The sequence below is a fragment of the Bombina bombina genome, chromosome 7 (assembly GCF_027579735.1).
Source record: "Bombina bombina isolate aBomBom1 chromosome 7, aBomBom1.pri, whole genome shotgun sequence".
In the NCBI taxonomy this organism is placed as follows: Eukaryota; Metazoa; Chordata; class Amphibia; order Anura; family Bombinatoridae; genus Bombina; species Bombina bombina.
This window is the reverse complement of record NC_069505.1, coordinates 215,136,833-215,154,833: the sequence shown is the minus strand read 5'-3', so window position 1 is coordinate 215,154,833 and position 18,001 is coordinate 215,136,833. Positions and strand designations below refer to the sequence as shown.

The following is an 18,001-nucleotide window of genomic DNA, read 5'->3' as shown; positions in this document are numbered from 1 at the left end:
TTATTGTGATAATTAAACAGCCATTACAAGTCGGAGCAATTAGCGCTCCGAAAATTAACCAGAGATCCAATCTCCAGTAAATTTTTTAAAAGTGCCCCAAATGCCCCCAAAATAGAGTGCATTATAGGCAGTTAGGGGGCTTTAAAGTTGGTGGGAGTGCCATTACATTGTGGCTTAAGGGAACTTGTTCCCAGTAGGGGTTATACACACATTAGAAGTTAGCGTAGTTACACATCTGAGTCACACGACTAGCACTACTGCAGGGTTATACACACAGTAGATGTTAGCGCTAGTTACACATCTGAGTTACACGACTAGCACTACTGCAGGGTTATACACACAGACGTTAGCGCTAGTTACACATCTGAGTCACACGACTAGCACTACTGCAGGGTTATACACAGTATAAGTTAGCGCTAGTTAAGCATCTGAGTCATATGACTAGCACTACTGCAGGGTTATACACACAGTATAAGTTAGCGCTAGTTACACGTTTGAGTCATACGACTAGCACTACTGCAGGGGTTATACACACAGAAGTTAGCGCTAGTTACACATCTGAGTCATACGACTAGCACTGCTGCAGGGGTTATACACACAGAACTTAGCGCTAGTTACACATCTGAGTCACACGACTAACACTGCTGCAAGGGTTATACACACAGTAAAAGTTAGCACTAGTTACACATCTGAGTCATACGACTAGCACTGCTGCAGGGGTTATACACACATTAGAAGTTAGCGCTAGTTACACATCTGAGTCATATGACTAGCACTGCTGCAGGGGTTATACACACAGAAGTTAGCGCTAGTTACACATCTGAGTCATACAACTAGCACTGCTGCAGGGGTTATACACACAGTAGAAGTTAGCGCCAGTTACACATCTGAGTCATATGACTAGCACTGCTGCAGGGGTTATACACACAGTAGAAGTTAGAGCTAGTTACACATCTGAGTCACACGACTAGCACTGCTACGGGGGTTATACACACAGTAGAAGTTAGCGCTAGTTACACATCTGAGTCATACGACTAGCACTGCTGCAGGGGTTATACACACATTAGAAGTTAGGGCTAGTTACACATCTGAGTCATACGACTAGCACTGCTGCAGGGGTTATACACAGAGAAGCTAGCGCTAGTTACACATCTGAGTCATACGACTAGCACTGCTGCAGGGTCATACACACAGTAGATGTTAGCGCTAGTTACACATCTGAGTCACACGAATAGCACTACTGTAGGGATATACACAGTATAAGTTAGCGCTAGTTAAGCATCTGAGTCATATGACTAGCACTACTGCAGGGTTATACACACAGTATAAGTTAGCGCTAGTTACACATTTGAGTCATACGACTAGCACTACTGCAGGGGTTATACACACAGAAGTTAGCGCTAGTTACACATCTGAGTCATACGACTAGCACTGCTGCAGGGGTTATACACACAGAACTTAGCGCTAGTTACACATCTGAGTCACACGACTAACACTGCTGCAAGGGTTACACACACAGTAAAAGTTAGCACTAGTTACACATCTGAGTCATACGACTAGCACTGCTGCAGGGGTTATACACACATTAGAAGTTAGCGCTAGTTACACATCTGAGTCATATGACTAGCACTGCTGCAGGGGTTATACACACAGAAGTTAGCGCTAGTTACACATCTGAGTCATACAACTAGCACTGCTGCAGGGGTTATACACACAGTAGAAGTTCGCGCTAATTACACATCTGAGTCACATGACTAGCACTGCTGCAGGGGTTATACACAAAGTAAAAGTTAGCGCCAGTTACACATCTGAGTCATATGACTAGCACTGCTGTAGGGGTTATACACACAGTAGAAGTTAGAGCTAGTTACACATCTGAGTCATACGACTAGCACTGCTGCAGGGGTTATACACACAGTAGAAGTTAGCGCTAGTTACACATCTGAGTCACACGACTAGCACTGCTGCGGGGGTTATACACACAGTAGAAGTTAGCGCTAGTTACACATCTGAATCATACGACTAGCACTGCTGCAGGGGTTATACACACAGTAGAAGTTAGCGCTAGTTACACATCTGAGTCACACGACTAGCACTGCTGCAGGGTTATACACACAGTAGAAGTTAGCGCTAGTTACACATCTGAGTCATACGACTAGCACTGCTGCAGGGTTATACACACACAGAAGTTAGTGCTAGTTAGACATCTGAGTCATACGACTAGCACTGCTGCATGGTTATACAGACAGTAGAAGTTAGCACTAGTTACACATTTGAGTCATACGATTAGCACTGCTGCAGGGGTTATACACACAGTAGAAGTTAGCGCCAGTACACATCTGAGTCACATGACTAGCACTACTGCAGGGGTTATACACACAGTAGAAGTTAGTGCTAGTTAAACATCTGAGTTGTACGACTAGCACTGCTGCAGGAGTTATGCACACATTAGAAGTTAGCGCTAGTTACAAATCTGAGTCACATGACTAGCACTGCTGCAGGGTTACACATCTGAGTCATACAACTAGCACTGCTGCAGGGGTTATACACACAGTAGAAGTTAGAGCTAGTTACACATCTGAGTCACACGACTAGCACTGCTGCAGGGGTTATACACACAGGAGAAGTTAGCGCTAGTTACACATCTGAGTCATACGACTAGCACTGCTGCAGGGGTTATACACACAGTAGAAGTTAGCGCTATTTACACATCTGAGTCATACGACTAGCACTGCTGCAGGGGTTATACACACAGTAGAAGTTAGCGCTAGTTACACATCTGAGTCATACGACTAGCACTGCTGCAGGGGTTATACACAGTAGAAGTTAGCGCTAGTTACACATCTGAGTCACATGACTAGCACTGCTGCAGAGGTTATACACACAGTAGAAGTTAGAGCTAGTTACACATCTGAGTCACACGACTAGCACTGCTGCAGGGGTTATACACATAGTATAAGTTAGCGCTAGTTACACATCTGAGTCATACGACTAGCACCGCTGCAGGGGTTATACACACATTAGAACTTAGCACTAGTTACACACCAGAGTCATACGACTTGCACTGCTGCAGGGGTTATACACACTGAAGTTAGCGCTAGTTACACATCTGAGTCATACGAATAGCACTGCTGCAGGGTTATATACACGGTAGAAGTTAGCGCTAGTTACACATCTGAGCCACACGACTAGCACTGCTGCAGGGGTTATACACACATTAGAAGTTAGCGCTAGTTACACATCTGAGTCATACGACTAGCACTGCTGCAGGGGTTATACACACAGTAGAAGTTAGCGCTAGTTACACATCTGAGTCATACGACTAGCACTGCTGCAGGGGTTATACACACAGAAGTTAGCGCTATTTACGCATCCGAGTCATACGACTAGCACTGCTGCAGGGGTTATACACACAGTAGAAGTTAGCGCTAGTTACACATCTGAGTCACGTGGCTAGCACTACTGCACGGGTTATACACACAGAAGTTAGCGCTAGTTATGCATCTGAGTCATACGACTAGCACTGCTGCAGGGGTTATACACACAGAAGTTAGCACTATTTACACATCTGAGTCATACGACTAGCACTGCTGCAATGGTTATACACGCAGTAGAAGTTAGCGCTAGTTGCACATCTGAGTCATACGACTACCACTGCTGCAGGGGTTATACACACAGTAGAAGTTAGCGCTAGTTACACATCTGAGTCATACGACTAGCACTTCTGCAGGGGTTATAAACACAGTAGAAATTAGCGCTTGTTACACATCTGAGTCACACGACTAGCACTGCTGCAGGGTTATACACACAGTAGAAGTTAGCGCTTGTTACACATCTGAGTCATACGACTAGCACTGCTGCAGGGGTTATACACAGTAGAAGTTAGCGCTAGTTACACATCTGAGTCACATGACTAGCACTGCTGCAGAGGTTATACACACAGTAGAAGTTAGCACTAGTTATACATCTGAGTCATATGACTAGCACTGCTGCAGGGGTTATACATGCAGTAGAAGTTAGCACTAGTTACTCATCTGAGTCACACGACTAGCACTGCTACAGGGGTTATATACACAGTAGAAGTTAGCGCTAGTTACACATCTGAGTCACACGACTAGCACTGCTGCAGGGGGTTCTACACAGTAGAAGTTAGCGCTAGTTACACATCTGAGTCATACGACTAGCACTGCTGCAGGGTTATATACACAGTAGAAGTTAGCGCTAGTTACACATCTGAGTCATACGACTAGCACTGCTGCATTATACACACAGTAGAAGTTAGCGCTAGCTACACATCTGAGTCACACGACTAGCATTGCTGCAGGGGTTATACACACAGTAGAAGTTAGCGCTAGTTACACATCTGAGTCATACGACTAGCACTGCTGCAGGGTTATATACACAGTAGAAGTTAGCGCTAGTTACACATCTGAGTCATACGACTAGCACTGCTGCAGGGTTATACACACAGTAGAAGTTAGCGCTAGCTACACATCTGAGTCACACGACTAGCACTGCTGCAGGGGTTATACACACAGTAGAAGTTAGCGCTAGTTACACATCTGATTCATACGACTAGCACTGCTGCAGGGGTTATACACACAGAGGTTAGCGCTAGTTACACATCTGAGTCATACGACTAGCACTGCTACAGGGGTTATACATACAGAAGTTAGCGCTAGTTACACATCTGAGTCATACGACTAGCACTGCTGCAGGGGTTATACACACAGAAGTTAGCGCTAGTTACACATCTGAGTCATACGACTAGCACTGCTGCAAGGGTTATATACACAGTAGAAGTTAGCGCTAGTTACACATCTGAGTCACACGACTAGCACTGCTGCAGGGGTTATACACACATTAGAAGTTATCGCTAGCTACACATCTGAGTCATACGACTAGCACTGCTGCAGGGGTTATACACACAGTAGAAGTTAGCGCTATTTACGCAATCCGAGTCATACGACTAGCACTGCTGCAGGGGTTATACACACAGTAGAAGTTAGCGCTAGTTACACATCTGAGTAACGTGGCTAGCACTACTGCAGGGGTTATACACACAGACGTTAGCGCTAGTTACGCATCTGAGTCATACGACTAGCACTGCTGCAGGGGTTATACACATAGAAGTTAGCGCTAGTTACACATCTGAGTCATACGACTTGCACTGCTGCAGGGGTTATACACACCGAAGTTAGCGCTAGTTACACATCTGAGTCATACGAATAGCACTGCTGCAGGGTTATATACACGGTAGAAGTTAGCGCTAGTTACACATCTGAGCCACACGACTAGCACTGCTGCAGGGGTTATACACACATTAGAAGTTAGCGCTAGTTACACATCTGAGTCATACGACTAGCACTGCTGCAGGGGTTATACACACAGTAGAAGTTAGCGCTAGTTACACATCTGAGTCACGTGGCTAGCACTACTGCACGGGTTATACACACAGAAGTTAGCGCTAGTTACGCATCTGAGTCATACGACTAGCACTGCTGCAGGGGTTATACACACAGAAGTTAGCGCTAGTTACACATCTGAGTCACACGACTAGCACTGCTGCAGGGGTTGTACACGCAGTAGAAGTTAGCGCTATTTACACATCTGAGTCATACGACTAGCACTGCTGCAATGGTTATACACACAGTAGAAGTTAGTGCTAGTTGCACATCTGAGTCATACGACTACCACTGCTGCAGGGGTTATACACACAGTAGAAGTTAGCGCTAGTTACACATCTGAGTCATACGACTAGCACTTCTGCAGGGGTTATAAACACAGTAGAAATTAGCGCTTGTTACACATCTGAGTCACAAGACTAGCACTGCTGCAGGGTTATACACACAGTAGAAGTTAGCGCTTGTTACACATCTGAGTCATACGACTAGCACTGCTGCAGGGGTTATACACAGTAGAAGTTAGCGCTAGTTACACATCTGAATCACATGACTAGCACTGCTGCAGAGGTTATACACACAGTAGAAGTTAGCGCTTGTTACACATCTGAGTCATACGACTAGCACTGCTGCAGGGGTTATACACAGTAGAAGTTAGCACTAGTTATACATCTGAGTCATATGACTAGCACTGCTGCAGGGGTTATACATGCAGTAGAAGTTAGCACTAGTTACTCATCTGAGTCACACGACTAGCACTGCTACAGGGGTTATATACACAGTAGAAGTTAGCGCTAGTTACACATCTGAATCACATGACTAGCACTGCTGCAGAGGTTATACACACAGTAGAAGTTAGCGCTTGTTACACATCTGAGTCATACGACTAGCACTGCTGCAGGGGTTATACACAGTAGAAGTTAGCACTAGTTATACATCTGAGTCATATGACTAGCACTGCTGCAGGGGTTATACACACAGTAGAAGTTAGCGCTAGTTACACATCTGAGTCATACGACTAGCACTTCTGCAGGGGTTATAAACACAGTAGAAATTAGCGCTTGTTACACATCTGAGTCACACGACTAGCACTGCTGCAGGGTTATACACACAGTAGAAGTTAGCGCTTGTTACACATCTGAGTCATACGACTAGCACTGCTGCAGGGGTTATACACAGTAGAAGTTAGCACTAGTTATACATCTGAGTCATATGACTAGCACTGCTGCAGGGGTTATACATGCAGTAGAAGTTAGCACTAGTTACTCATCTGAGTCACACGACTAGCACTGCTACAGGGGTTATATACACAGTAGAAGTTAGCGCTAGTTACACATCTGAGTCACACGACTAGCACTGCTGCAGGGGTTCTACACAGTAGAAGTTAGCGCTAGTTACACATCTGAGTCATACGACTAGCACTGCTGCAGGGTTATATACACAGTAGAAGTTAGCGCTAGTTACACATCTGAGTCATACGACTAGCACTGCTGCAGGGTTATACACACAGTAGAAGTTAGCGCTAGCTACACATCTGAGTCACACGACTAGCACTGCTGCAGGGGTTATACACACAGTAGAAGTTAGCGCTAGTTACACATCTGAGTCATACGACTAGCACTGCTGCAGGGTTATATACACAGTAGAAGTTAGCGCTAGTTACACATCTGAGTCATACGACTAGCACTGCTGCAGGGTTATACACACAGTAGAAGTTAGCGCTAGCTACACATCTGAGTCACACGACTAGCACTGCTGCAGGGGTTATACACACAGTAGAAGTTAGCGCTAGTTACACATCTGATTCATACGACTAGCACTGCTGCAGGGGTTATACACACAGAGGTTAGCGCTAGTTACACATCTGAGTCATACGACTAGCACTGCTACAGGGGTTATACATACAGAAGTTAGCGCTAGTTACACATCTGAGTCATACGACTAGCACTGCTGCAGGGGTTATACACACAGAAGTTAGCGCTAGTTACACATCTGAGTCATACGACTAGCACTGCTGCAAGGGTTATATACACAGTAGAAGTTAGCGCTAGTTACACATCTGAGTCACACGACTAGCACTGCTGCAGGGGTTATACACACATTAGAAGTTATCGCTAGCTACACATCTGAGTCATACGACTAGCACTGCTGCAGGGGTTATACACACAGTAGAAGTTAGCGCTATTTACGCAATCCGAGTCATACGACTAGCACTGCTGCAGGGGTTATACACACAGTAGAAGTTAGCGCTAGTTACACATCTGAGTCACGCGGCTAGCACTACTGCAGGGGTTATACACACAGAAGTTAGCGCTAGTTACGCATCTGAGTCATACGACTAGCACTGCTGCAGGGGTTATACACATAGAAGTTAGCGCTAGTTACACATCTGAGTCACATGACTAGCACTGCTGCAGGGGTTATACACACAGTAGAAGTTAGCGCTATTTACACATCTGAGTCATACGACTAGCACTGCAGCAGGGGTTATACACACAGTAGAAGTTAGTGCTAGTTGCACAGCTGAGTCACACGACTAGCACTGCTGCAGGGGTTATACACACAGTAGAAGTTAGCGCTAGTTACACATCTGAGTCATACGACTAGCACTGCTGCAGGGTTATATACATAGTAGAAGTTAGCGCTAGCTACACATCTGAGTCACACGACTAGCACTGCTGCAGGGGTTATACACACAGTAGAAGTTAGCACTAGTTACACATCTGAGTCACACGACTAGCACTGCTGCAGAGGTTATACACACAGTAGAAGTTAGCACTAGTTACACATCTGAGTCATACGACTAGCACTGCTGCAGGGTTATATACACAGTAGAAGTTAGCGCTAGCTACACATCTGAGTCACACGACTAGCACTGCTGCAGGGGTTATACACACAGTAGAAGTTAGCGTTAGTTACACATCTGAGTCATACGACTAGCACTGCTGCAGGGTTATATACATAGTAGAAGTTAGCGCTAGCTACACATCTGAGTCACACGACTAGCACTGCTGCAGGGGTTATACACACAGTAGAAGTTAGCGCTAGTTACACATCTGAGTCATACGACTAGCACTGCTGCAGTGGTTATACACACAGAGGTTAGCGCTAGTTACACATCTGAGTCATATGACTAGCACTGCTACAGGGGTTATACATACAGAAGTTAGCGCTAGTTACACATCTGAGTCATACGACTAGCACTGCTGCAGGGGTTATACACACAGAACTTAGCGCTAGTTACACACCTGAGTCATACGACTAGCACTGCTGCAAGGGTTATACACACAGAAGTTAGCGCTAGTTACACATCTGAGTCATACGACTAGCACTGCTGCAGGGGTTATACACACATTAGAAGTTAGCGCTAGTCACACATCTGAGTCATACGACTAGCACTGCTGCAGGGGTTATACACACAGTAGAAGTTAGCGCTAGTTACACATCTGAGTCATACGACTAGCACTGCTGCAGGGGTTATACACAGGGCCGTCTTTAATATTGATTGGACCCTGGGCAAAAATTTTCTTGGGCCCCCCCACCCCATGCAATTTCGCTCTCCACCCCAACATCCCAAAAAACAACTAAATCATTTTTTTTTTATTATTAGCCTAGCGGTGGATCATCCACTGCTGGGCTAATCATTTAAAAATTGCAATATGTGAAACTGGACCTAAGCAGTACTAATAAGTAAATAAATATATAAATTCCTCCACTGTGGATTCATTTAATATTCTTTTGAATGTGATTCTGGTGTGAGGTTAGCTGGTTAAAGTGATTTAGGGCAGGCAACAGGAGCAAAGCAAGGTAAAGGAGGAAGCATGGAGGTGCAGACAAATATAAGTTTACTGACTGGAACAGCAGAACTACTATGGGAAGCTGTAAAATCTGAGACAGAGAAAAAATAAAAACTATAAAAATAAACCTTACATTAATGTGTGAAGTATCAGCATGACGCTATACATCAGCCACACCAGCACATGTCGCTTCTTTGCTAGGAACATGTTCCCTCTCACCCTGAACTAGACAATGCTGCATGGGGAGGGGCGTGTGTGCTCTCACTTATTCTTCCCACTGACACCTTTCTATAAAGCACTATTCCCCTAACAAGCTTCAGTTAGTTGATCTTAGGGCCACAGCAGAAAGAGCAGGGCTAAGGGGACCAGTAGACTGGATGCTGTCTGTCCAAGGCTGCATGGATACAGTGTGAGATGAGTCACACAGCCTCAAGACTGAAGAGAGCAGTGCATGCAGCTGCACAGATGCTCAAATCCTCATGTGCCTGCCGCTCCAGCTTTCTGCTGCATGCGCCTACAGTCAGCCCTACCCAGAAACAATCCCCACCACCAGAGCAGTTACCTGGTAACAGTGGTAACCCCAGTAGGACCTTTTCTGATGCAGTGGGAAATGGCTGGATGCTGAGTTAGGGCTTTGCATTCAGTGCTGCACAGTGCACATCTAAAACAGCACATGGCACTAGCTTGGCATGTCACATGACACCGGCACGGTCTGGCACAGTTTTAAAAAAAAATATAAGCAGAGTACTTTGAACTGTGACAGTATTAGGACTGAATGTGTGTGTTCCCCATGTCACATCAGCAGTCTGGTATGAACCATAAAAAAAAAAAAAAAAACATCAGAGACTGGGCCCAGGGCAGCTGCCCCTTTTGCCCTGTGTTAAAGACGGTCCTGGTTATACACACAGTAGAAGTTAGCGCTAGTTACACATCTGAGTCACATGACTAGCACTGCTGCAGGGGTTATACACACAGTAGAAGTTAGCGCTAGTTACACATCTGAGTCATACGACTAGCACTGCTGCAGGGGTTATACACACAGTAGAAGTTAGCGCTAGTTACACATCTGAGTCACACGACTAGCACTGCTGCAGGGGTTATACACACAGTAGAGTTAGCGCTAGTTACACATCTGAGTCATATGACTAGCACTGCTGCAGGGGTTATACACACAGTTGAAGTTAGCGCTAGTTACACATCTGAGTCACACGACTAGCACTGCTGCAGGGGTTATACACACGGTAGATGTTATGCTCCCATCCCTGTACTCTATATTATACAACTAACCTTCGTTTTTCAGTTGTTTGATGGGCGATGGCTGAGTGTGTGTCAATATCCTTTTGGGTTCGGAAACTACAGGCTTCTTAACTGAGAGATTAATGGGTTCTTCAAAGATATTGTCTAACGGTAATACAATATCATTTATAGTATTGGAGCTTTCATTTTCCACCTCAATATGTTTAGCTCCGTTGTTACAGCTGAAATCTTCATTCTCAATCTGTTACAAAAAATGAAAAAGAAAATCTGTATAAGTTCCATTATAAAAGATTCTCCAACCAATAGAAGATTATTTACAAGGCAATGCCCAAATGAAAACAAATACTGATGTGTTTTACATTGCAATGAACTAAATGTTAGAAGCTTTTATTTACACACATCTTTAATATCTCCAGATTCCGTTATGTTTGGTATCTTCACTAACTGTTATACGTTGTTTTTTTTTTAGTTCACACAAAATATCATCTGGAAGAATTGCAGGTGAAGCAAGAAAAAGATACTGTTGCATATCATTTTATTATTAAAGTGATATGAAAACCATTTTTTTTCTTTCATGATTCAGACTAAATGTAGCCACCAATCAGCAAGTGCTACCCGGGTGCAGAACCAAAAATGGTCCGGGTCCTAAGCTTACATGCCTGCTTTTTGAAATAAAGATGCCAAGAGAACAAAGAAAATTTGATAAGAGGTGTAAATTAGAAAGTTGCTTAAAATCACATGCTCTATCTGAATCACGAAAGAAAAAAGTTGGGTTTCATATCCCTTTAACATGACTGATGACTTTATAAGCATAAAAAAGTGTTACTTCATTTCTTAATAGTTTTAAAATAAAAAAAAATATTTATTTATTGTGTTTTTTATTATTGTCTGTGCTTCATTTGCAGTCTTAAAAAAAATGAGTTGAATTTAGTTTTAATGCACAAATGAGAATTCCAGTATTGGCATCTCTTTTTGTTTTCATATCTAGCTGGAGATTATTGGCTACAAACATATGCTTCTTGTCATTGGCTCTCTAGATGTGTTCAGCAAGTCAGAGTAGAGTATTGCTGCTCTGGAGCTGACTTTTGACTATGTGTTAAACCATTTTGCAGTAGCACATCACTGTATGCAAGCAGCAAATAAGAACATTTTATTTTTACATCATTTAAGACTGTGAGGCTACGTAACTATAATATCTATAGACACTTGTGACAAAAAACAATACTTTGCAAACAAAACACAAGCATCAGGGTCTTGGGAAATAGGATGACAGTGTTGTGCTGGTTAAGCCTCAGCATCAATTCTCTGGAGTGTCAGCAAATCATACCTTACATATGGCGTTTCCCAGGAGTGCGGGCCCCGTTGCTAGGTGATCCGCAGGGCCTATGTGCAGGTTGTCTGTAACACCTGTTTCATCTGAGCTGTAACTAGTCAGTCTTTCTGACTCCACATCAGAAGTATATGACATATCCTGAGATTGTGCAAAGTATTGACAGGACACAGCTTGCATTTGCGGATCCACTGACCTAGAGAGTCTAGGTGAGGATAAGTCCATGTCTGATGAGTTAGGAAAGCTCTCTGAGGCAGAACGCTGCAAACAAACAATATGTTAATCACATTTCATACAGAGTAAACAGCTGTTCTAAGGACAATAAAAACATGCTGCATCTCATTACTGCTAATAAGGCAGCTTTATAGGTACAATAAGGACTTGAGCTTATCATAGCATCATTTTTATATTTAATGCCTAATGCAGGTTTTTACTCAGGTAGGTGAGAATCATCAGTGACAAAGCCCTGTAATGTGCCATTTAATAGGTAGCCCTGTGATGTGCCATTTAATAGGTAGCCCTGTATTGAGCCATTTAATAAGTAGCCATGTAATGTGCCATTTAATAAGTAGCCATGTAGTGTGCCATTTAATAAGTAGCCCTGTATTGAGCCATTTAATAAGTAGCCCTGTATTGTGCCATTTAATAAGTAGCCCTGTAGTGTGCCATTTAATAAGTAGCCCTGTATTGTGCCATTTAATAAGTAGCCCTGTAATGTGCCATTTAATAAGTAGCCCTTGTTACAGAAGCATTAGTTATTTTGTTGTGAAGAAACTTATTTCCCAGCAGCAATGCCTGAACCAGCCAAGCCAGCGCCTAAGAAGGGCTCCAAGAAAACTGTAACAAGTATCATTTCATAAAGGGTTAACTCTGTTCAGTTTTGAGAAAACTATTTTCTGAGGCAGGTTTCCTAGCATATTGTGTACTGTAATTAAGTTTGTGATAAGCATTCACTGCTAGGTGATAAGAAGGACTCAATTGTTTTCTTGTGTGTACTTGTTATCTGCGGTGGCCTGTCCAAGGGCTTTGTCTAAATGTGTGATGGGGGATTTTATGCTTCCCCCCCTGGGAGTGCCCTGTGTGCATGTAACCTAAATAAAAAGCAGGCTGGGCATCCCAGTCCTCAGTTCTTGGTTGTCCCTCAATCGCAGCGTTGACTCATTTTTGTGGGCAGAAGGGTATCCTAGCTGTACTACAGCTAAGGGGGATTATTCTACATTTGCGAGACTCATATAGAATACTGTGGAAAGCAGTTTCTCCCCTCTTCAGCAATAGGAATCCAGGCTACTAAGCGGTCCATCTCTCAGCGAGACTAAGGGTAACCGTAACATTTGGCGGCAGCGGTGGGATTTTTCCTGGATTTCCTAGGAGAGGTACAGAATGGATGGAGAGCGCTTACGAAAAATTGAAGCGTACAACCCTAAAGGATTTACTTGAAAGCAGAGGGGGGTACGCCAGCAACCGGCCGAGGAGAGAGCTGATCGCAGAATTGACCGAACTGGATCAGAGCTTCACAATGGCGGAAACACCGACCACGATTAGTGACGAAAAAACCAGGATTGTTCGGGAGAGGCTCTCACTGTACGGGCCGAACCCCTCCATGGAATTGGTACAGCAGTTGATGGCGGAAGCGGACAAGGATATACGAGAGACTCGAGCCCACAAACTCAACCTAGCGAACGCACACCGCAATGCTGAAGCCCCGCAGGTAATCATCCCTGTCGAAAATGCTGGGAGGCCCAAGATACCCTATGCGGCATTTCGACCCTTCCTAGAGAGCGAGACAGGGATTGATGAATATTTGGCGGACTTCGAAAGGCAATGTGCCCTGCACCAGATTCCCAACAGGGAGTGGCCCACGATATTGTCTGGGAAACTATCCGGGCGAGCCCTGGAAGCCTTTCGTACTCTGGGTGCTGAGGAAGTGACACAGTATGAGCTAGTTAAGGAGACACTGTTGCAACGGTACGCAGTAACTCCGTACGCGTATCGCCGACAGTTTCGGGGCACGAAAAAGAAGCCTAACGATACCCATATGGAATGGGCGCACCTAATGCGGAGAGCAGCAAATCACTGGATGAGCGGAAGTAAAGCGGTGACTGGTGAGGAAATTTTACAATTGTTTCTCTTAGAACATTTTTATAATGGCATGGAACAGCAAGGGAAGGAATGGCTGCGAGACAGGCGACCTTCTACCTTAGAAGAAGCAGCCAAATTGGCCGATGAACATTATGACTCCCGTCTTCACGAACCCAGAGAGGTTTACCGTGCACCCCCTCGTGCTGAATTCCGAGCCCCGGTGCCCGCAGGGCCCGCCCGACACTCAGGACCACCCAATAACAGCTCTGAGCGTCCCAGACCGACTTGCCACCGATGCAAGCAACCAGGGCATTTCATGGCTAGCTGCCCCCTTAATACGCACCAGACACCCAGGAATTACAATTACCCCTCTGGGGCATATCGTCCGGCCCGGACCCTCTGTGTTAACCAAGAGGCCCCTATGGAGGAATATTTGGGGCCGCTTCACGAGGCGGACCCTGTATATGCTGCCTCAGATAACCGCCAGCACCATCGGCAGAAGGTATGGCTCGAGGGTCGATCTACCGAGGGATTGAGAGACACAGGGGCTACTATCACGCTGGTACAGAGTCATTTGGTGCCGGAGCACAAGCGATCTGGACAGACTGTGGCCGTTAGAGTGGCGGGGGGGGATGTGTACAAAATTCCAACAGCTAAAGTGCATCTTGATTGGGGAGCGGGAAAGGGGGCTGTGAACGTGGGCATAATGGATAATTTACCTGCCGAAGTACTACTGGGCAATGATTTGGGCCCCATGACTTCTGCCTATGCTCCAGTATGCAACAACGAGGCGGACCCAGTGACTACACGGGCCCAAGCCCGGACGGAGCGAGAACTCTCACCAGTGCGGGAGACACAGGTAAGACCTACCCCGACCTTGCCTGACATGTTAGGCCCCATACCCTGGGACACCCCAGATGCTTTCGAGACAGAGTATAAGACTGACCCGACCTTACAAAAGTACCGGGAACGAGCAGAGACCGGAGGGGGCGGGGCAGATAATGAAACATTCTTATGGGAAAAAGGGAAACTATACCGCTGGACAGAGAAAAGGGGACAGCGTAGGCGACAGCTGGTAGTGCCCCACAAATACCGTCAAGAAATCCTCAAGATAGGCCACGACATCCCCTTAGCAGGCCACCTAGCTGTAACCCGTACCCTACACCGCATTACTCACACGTTCTTTTGGCCAGGGGTACACGCTGACGTTAGAACTTACTGTAACACCTGCGATGTGTGTCAACGAGTAGGAAGGCGAGGCGATCACCCTAAAGCCCATCTAGTAAATATGCCCATTGTAGAGGAACCCTTCAGCCGGGTTGCTATTGACCTAGTGGGACCACTGGCTACCCCTAGTCCCTCCGGTAAGCGCTACATTCTTACCGTAGTGGACTACGCTACCAGGTACCCAGAGGCTGTCGCCCTATCCAACATACAAGCGGATACGGTAGCGAATGCACTAGTACAGGTGTTCTCCCGGGTAGGATTTCCAAAAGAAATCCTATCCGACCGAGGCACCCAATTTACGGCTGAATTGACCCAACAACTCTGGCAGGTTTGCAAAATTAAGTCCCTCCTGAGCTCCCCATACCACCCCCAGGCGAACGGGCTGTGTGAGAGGTTCAATGGGACCCTCAAGCAAATGCTCAAGACGTTCACTCAGGAATACCGAGACTGGGAACGCTTCCTGCCGCACCTCCTTTTTGCTTATCGGGAGGTGCCCCAGGAAACGACAGGGTTCTCTCCCTTCGAGTTGCTCTACGGAAGAAAGGTACGGGGACCCCTAAACCTGATCCGGGAGCACTGGGAGGGAGAGATGGAGACTGACGGTGTCCCCATTGTGCCATACGTGCTGGAACTCAGGGACCGAATGGAGCAATTAGCCAAATCCGTGCGGGCTAATCTCCAGTCGGCCCAGAGAAGACAGAAAGTATGGTACGATCGGGGGGCCCGAAAGAGAATCTTTACCATAGGACAAAAGGTGTTAGTACTTAAGCCGGTGAAGACAGACAAATTGCAGGCGTCCTGGCAGGGCCCCTACCAGATCGTAGAGAAAAGGGGAGACACCACTTATGTGATAGCTAGCTGCCACGACAACAATCTTAGAAAGACATTCCATGTAAACATGCTCAAGGAATATTTTGAGCGACCAGAGAACGTGACGGCCGTATGTTGTTCCCCTCAGGAAGGCCCCGACAGTCTACCCATTCCAGACCTATTAGAAAAGAGTCTCCCCACAGGTATAGTGGCTCAGGTTCAGATAGGAGACCGACTTAGCCCCACTGAAAGGGAGCAGCTCAACCAACTCCTACAGTCCAAACACCTCACCTTCTCCCTGAAGCCAGGGTACACTACTTTAACCACCCACCAGGTAGATACTCCGGGACAAGCTCCCTTGCGCCAGGCTCCGTACCGAATCCCCGAAGCAGTTAGGATAGGAATGAAGAAGGAGATCGATGAGATGCTCCAACTCAGGGTAATTGAGCCCTCCGATAGTCCCTGGGCCTCCCCAGTTGTCTTGGTGCCCAAGAAAGATGGGACCACCCGGTTCTGCGTAGACTATCGGAGGCTCAATGAAAAGACCGTGACGGACGCTTACCCTATGCCCAGGGTAGACGAGCTACTCGATCGTATAGCCAGGGGAAATTACCTGACCACTATTGACCTCTGCAAAGGTTACTGGCAGATTCCCCTGGCCCCGGAGGCTATCCCCAAGTCGGCATTCGTCACCCCATTCGGCTTATATCAGTTTAGGGTAATGCCGTTTGGGATGAAGAATGCCCCAGCTACATTCCAGCGCTTGGTGGATAGGCTCCTGGATGGCTTCCAGAGTTTTGCTTGCGCCTACCTGGACGACATAGCGATCCACAGTGAGTCCTGGGAGGACCACTTAGCTCATGTGGGAATGGTTCTGGATCAGATCCGGGCTGCTGGCCTGACTCTGAAGCCAGAAAAATGCCACTTTGGGATGGCCGAGGTACAGTACCTGGGTCACCGGGTGGGGTGTGGAAAGCAGCGACCAGAGCCGGCCAAGATAGAAGCTGTCGCCAATTGGCCCACCCCCATCACTAAGACTCAGGTCCTAGCCTTCCTGGGCACGGCAGGGTACTATAGACGGTTCGTACCAGACTACAGCACACTTGCCAAACCCCTGACTGACTTGACCAAGAAGAACTTACCTCGACAGGTCCTGTGGTCTCCCCACTGTGAAACGGCTTTCCAGGCTCTCAAAAATGCTCTAATTAACGCTCCTGTCTTGGCGGCTCCAGCCCTTAACAAACGTTTTATCGTCCATACAGATGCTTCCATGTTCGGGCTGGGAGCCGTCCTCAGCCAAGTAGGCGAAGATGGAGGGGAGCATCCAGTTGCCTACATCAGCCGGAAGCTCCTGCCCCGCGAAGTCAGCTATGCAGCGGTCGAAAAGGAGTGTTTGGCTTTGGTGTGGGCATTAAAGAAATTGACTCCCTATTTATATGGGCAGGAGTTCACTCTGGTCACCGACCATAACCCGTTGGTGTGGCTGAACCGGGTCTCTGGAGATAATGGCAGGCTATTACGTTGGAGTTTATCGTTGCAACCCTTCAATTTCACCATTACTTACAGACCTGGGAAACAGAATGGCAACGCCGACGGGTTGTCCAGACAAACCGACCTCAGCCCCGCATAACCAGCGGTCTGGACAGCCTTAGTCTGCCCCGAAAAGGGGTCAGACCGTGTCTGCCAGAGTGTTCCACAGAAAGGGAGCACTGTTACAGAAGCATTAGTTATTTTGTTGTGAAGAAACTTATTTCCCAGCAGCAATGCCTGAACCAGCCAAGCCAGCGCCTAAGAAGGGCTCCAAGAAAACTGTAACAAGTATCATTTCATAAAGGGTTAACTCTGTTCAGTTTTGAGAAAACTATTTTCTGAGGCAGGTTTCCTAGCATATTGTGTACTGTAATTAAGTTTGTGATAAGCATTCACTGCTAGGTGATAAGAAGGACTCAATTGTTTTCTTGTGTGTACTTGTTATCTGCGGTGGCCTGTCCAAGGGCTTTGTCTAAATGTGTGATGGGGGATTTTATGCTTCCCCCCCTGGGAGTGCCCTGTGTGCATGTAACCTAAATAAAAAGCAGGCTGGGCATCCCAGTCCTCAG

The 18,001-nt window shown here is 46.3% G+C and overlaps 1 protein-coding gene across 1 annotated transcript in view; it reads right to left on the bottom strand.

Annotated features, from left to right (window-relative positions):
* The window catches only part of TRIM66 (tripartite motif containing 66), a 204,052-nt gene that overhangs the window by 52,566 nt on the left and 133,485 nt on the right, over positions 1-18,001 (bottom strand). The window contains exons 9-10 of the mRNA XM_053689342.1: positions 11,784-12,047; positions 10,487-10,697 (exon numbers count right to left, since the gene is read on the bottom strand). Coding sequence (XP_053545317.1) covers positions 10,487-10,697; positions 11,784-12,047 — 475 coding nt within the window. The remainder of the gene's footprint in view (positions 1-10,486; positions 10,698-11,783; positions 12,048-18,001) is intronic.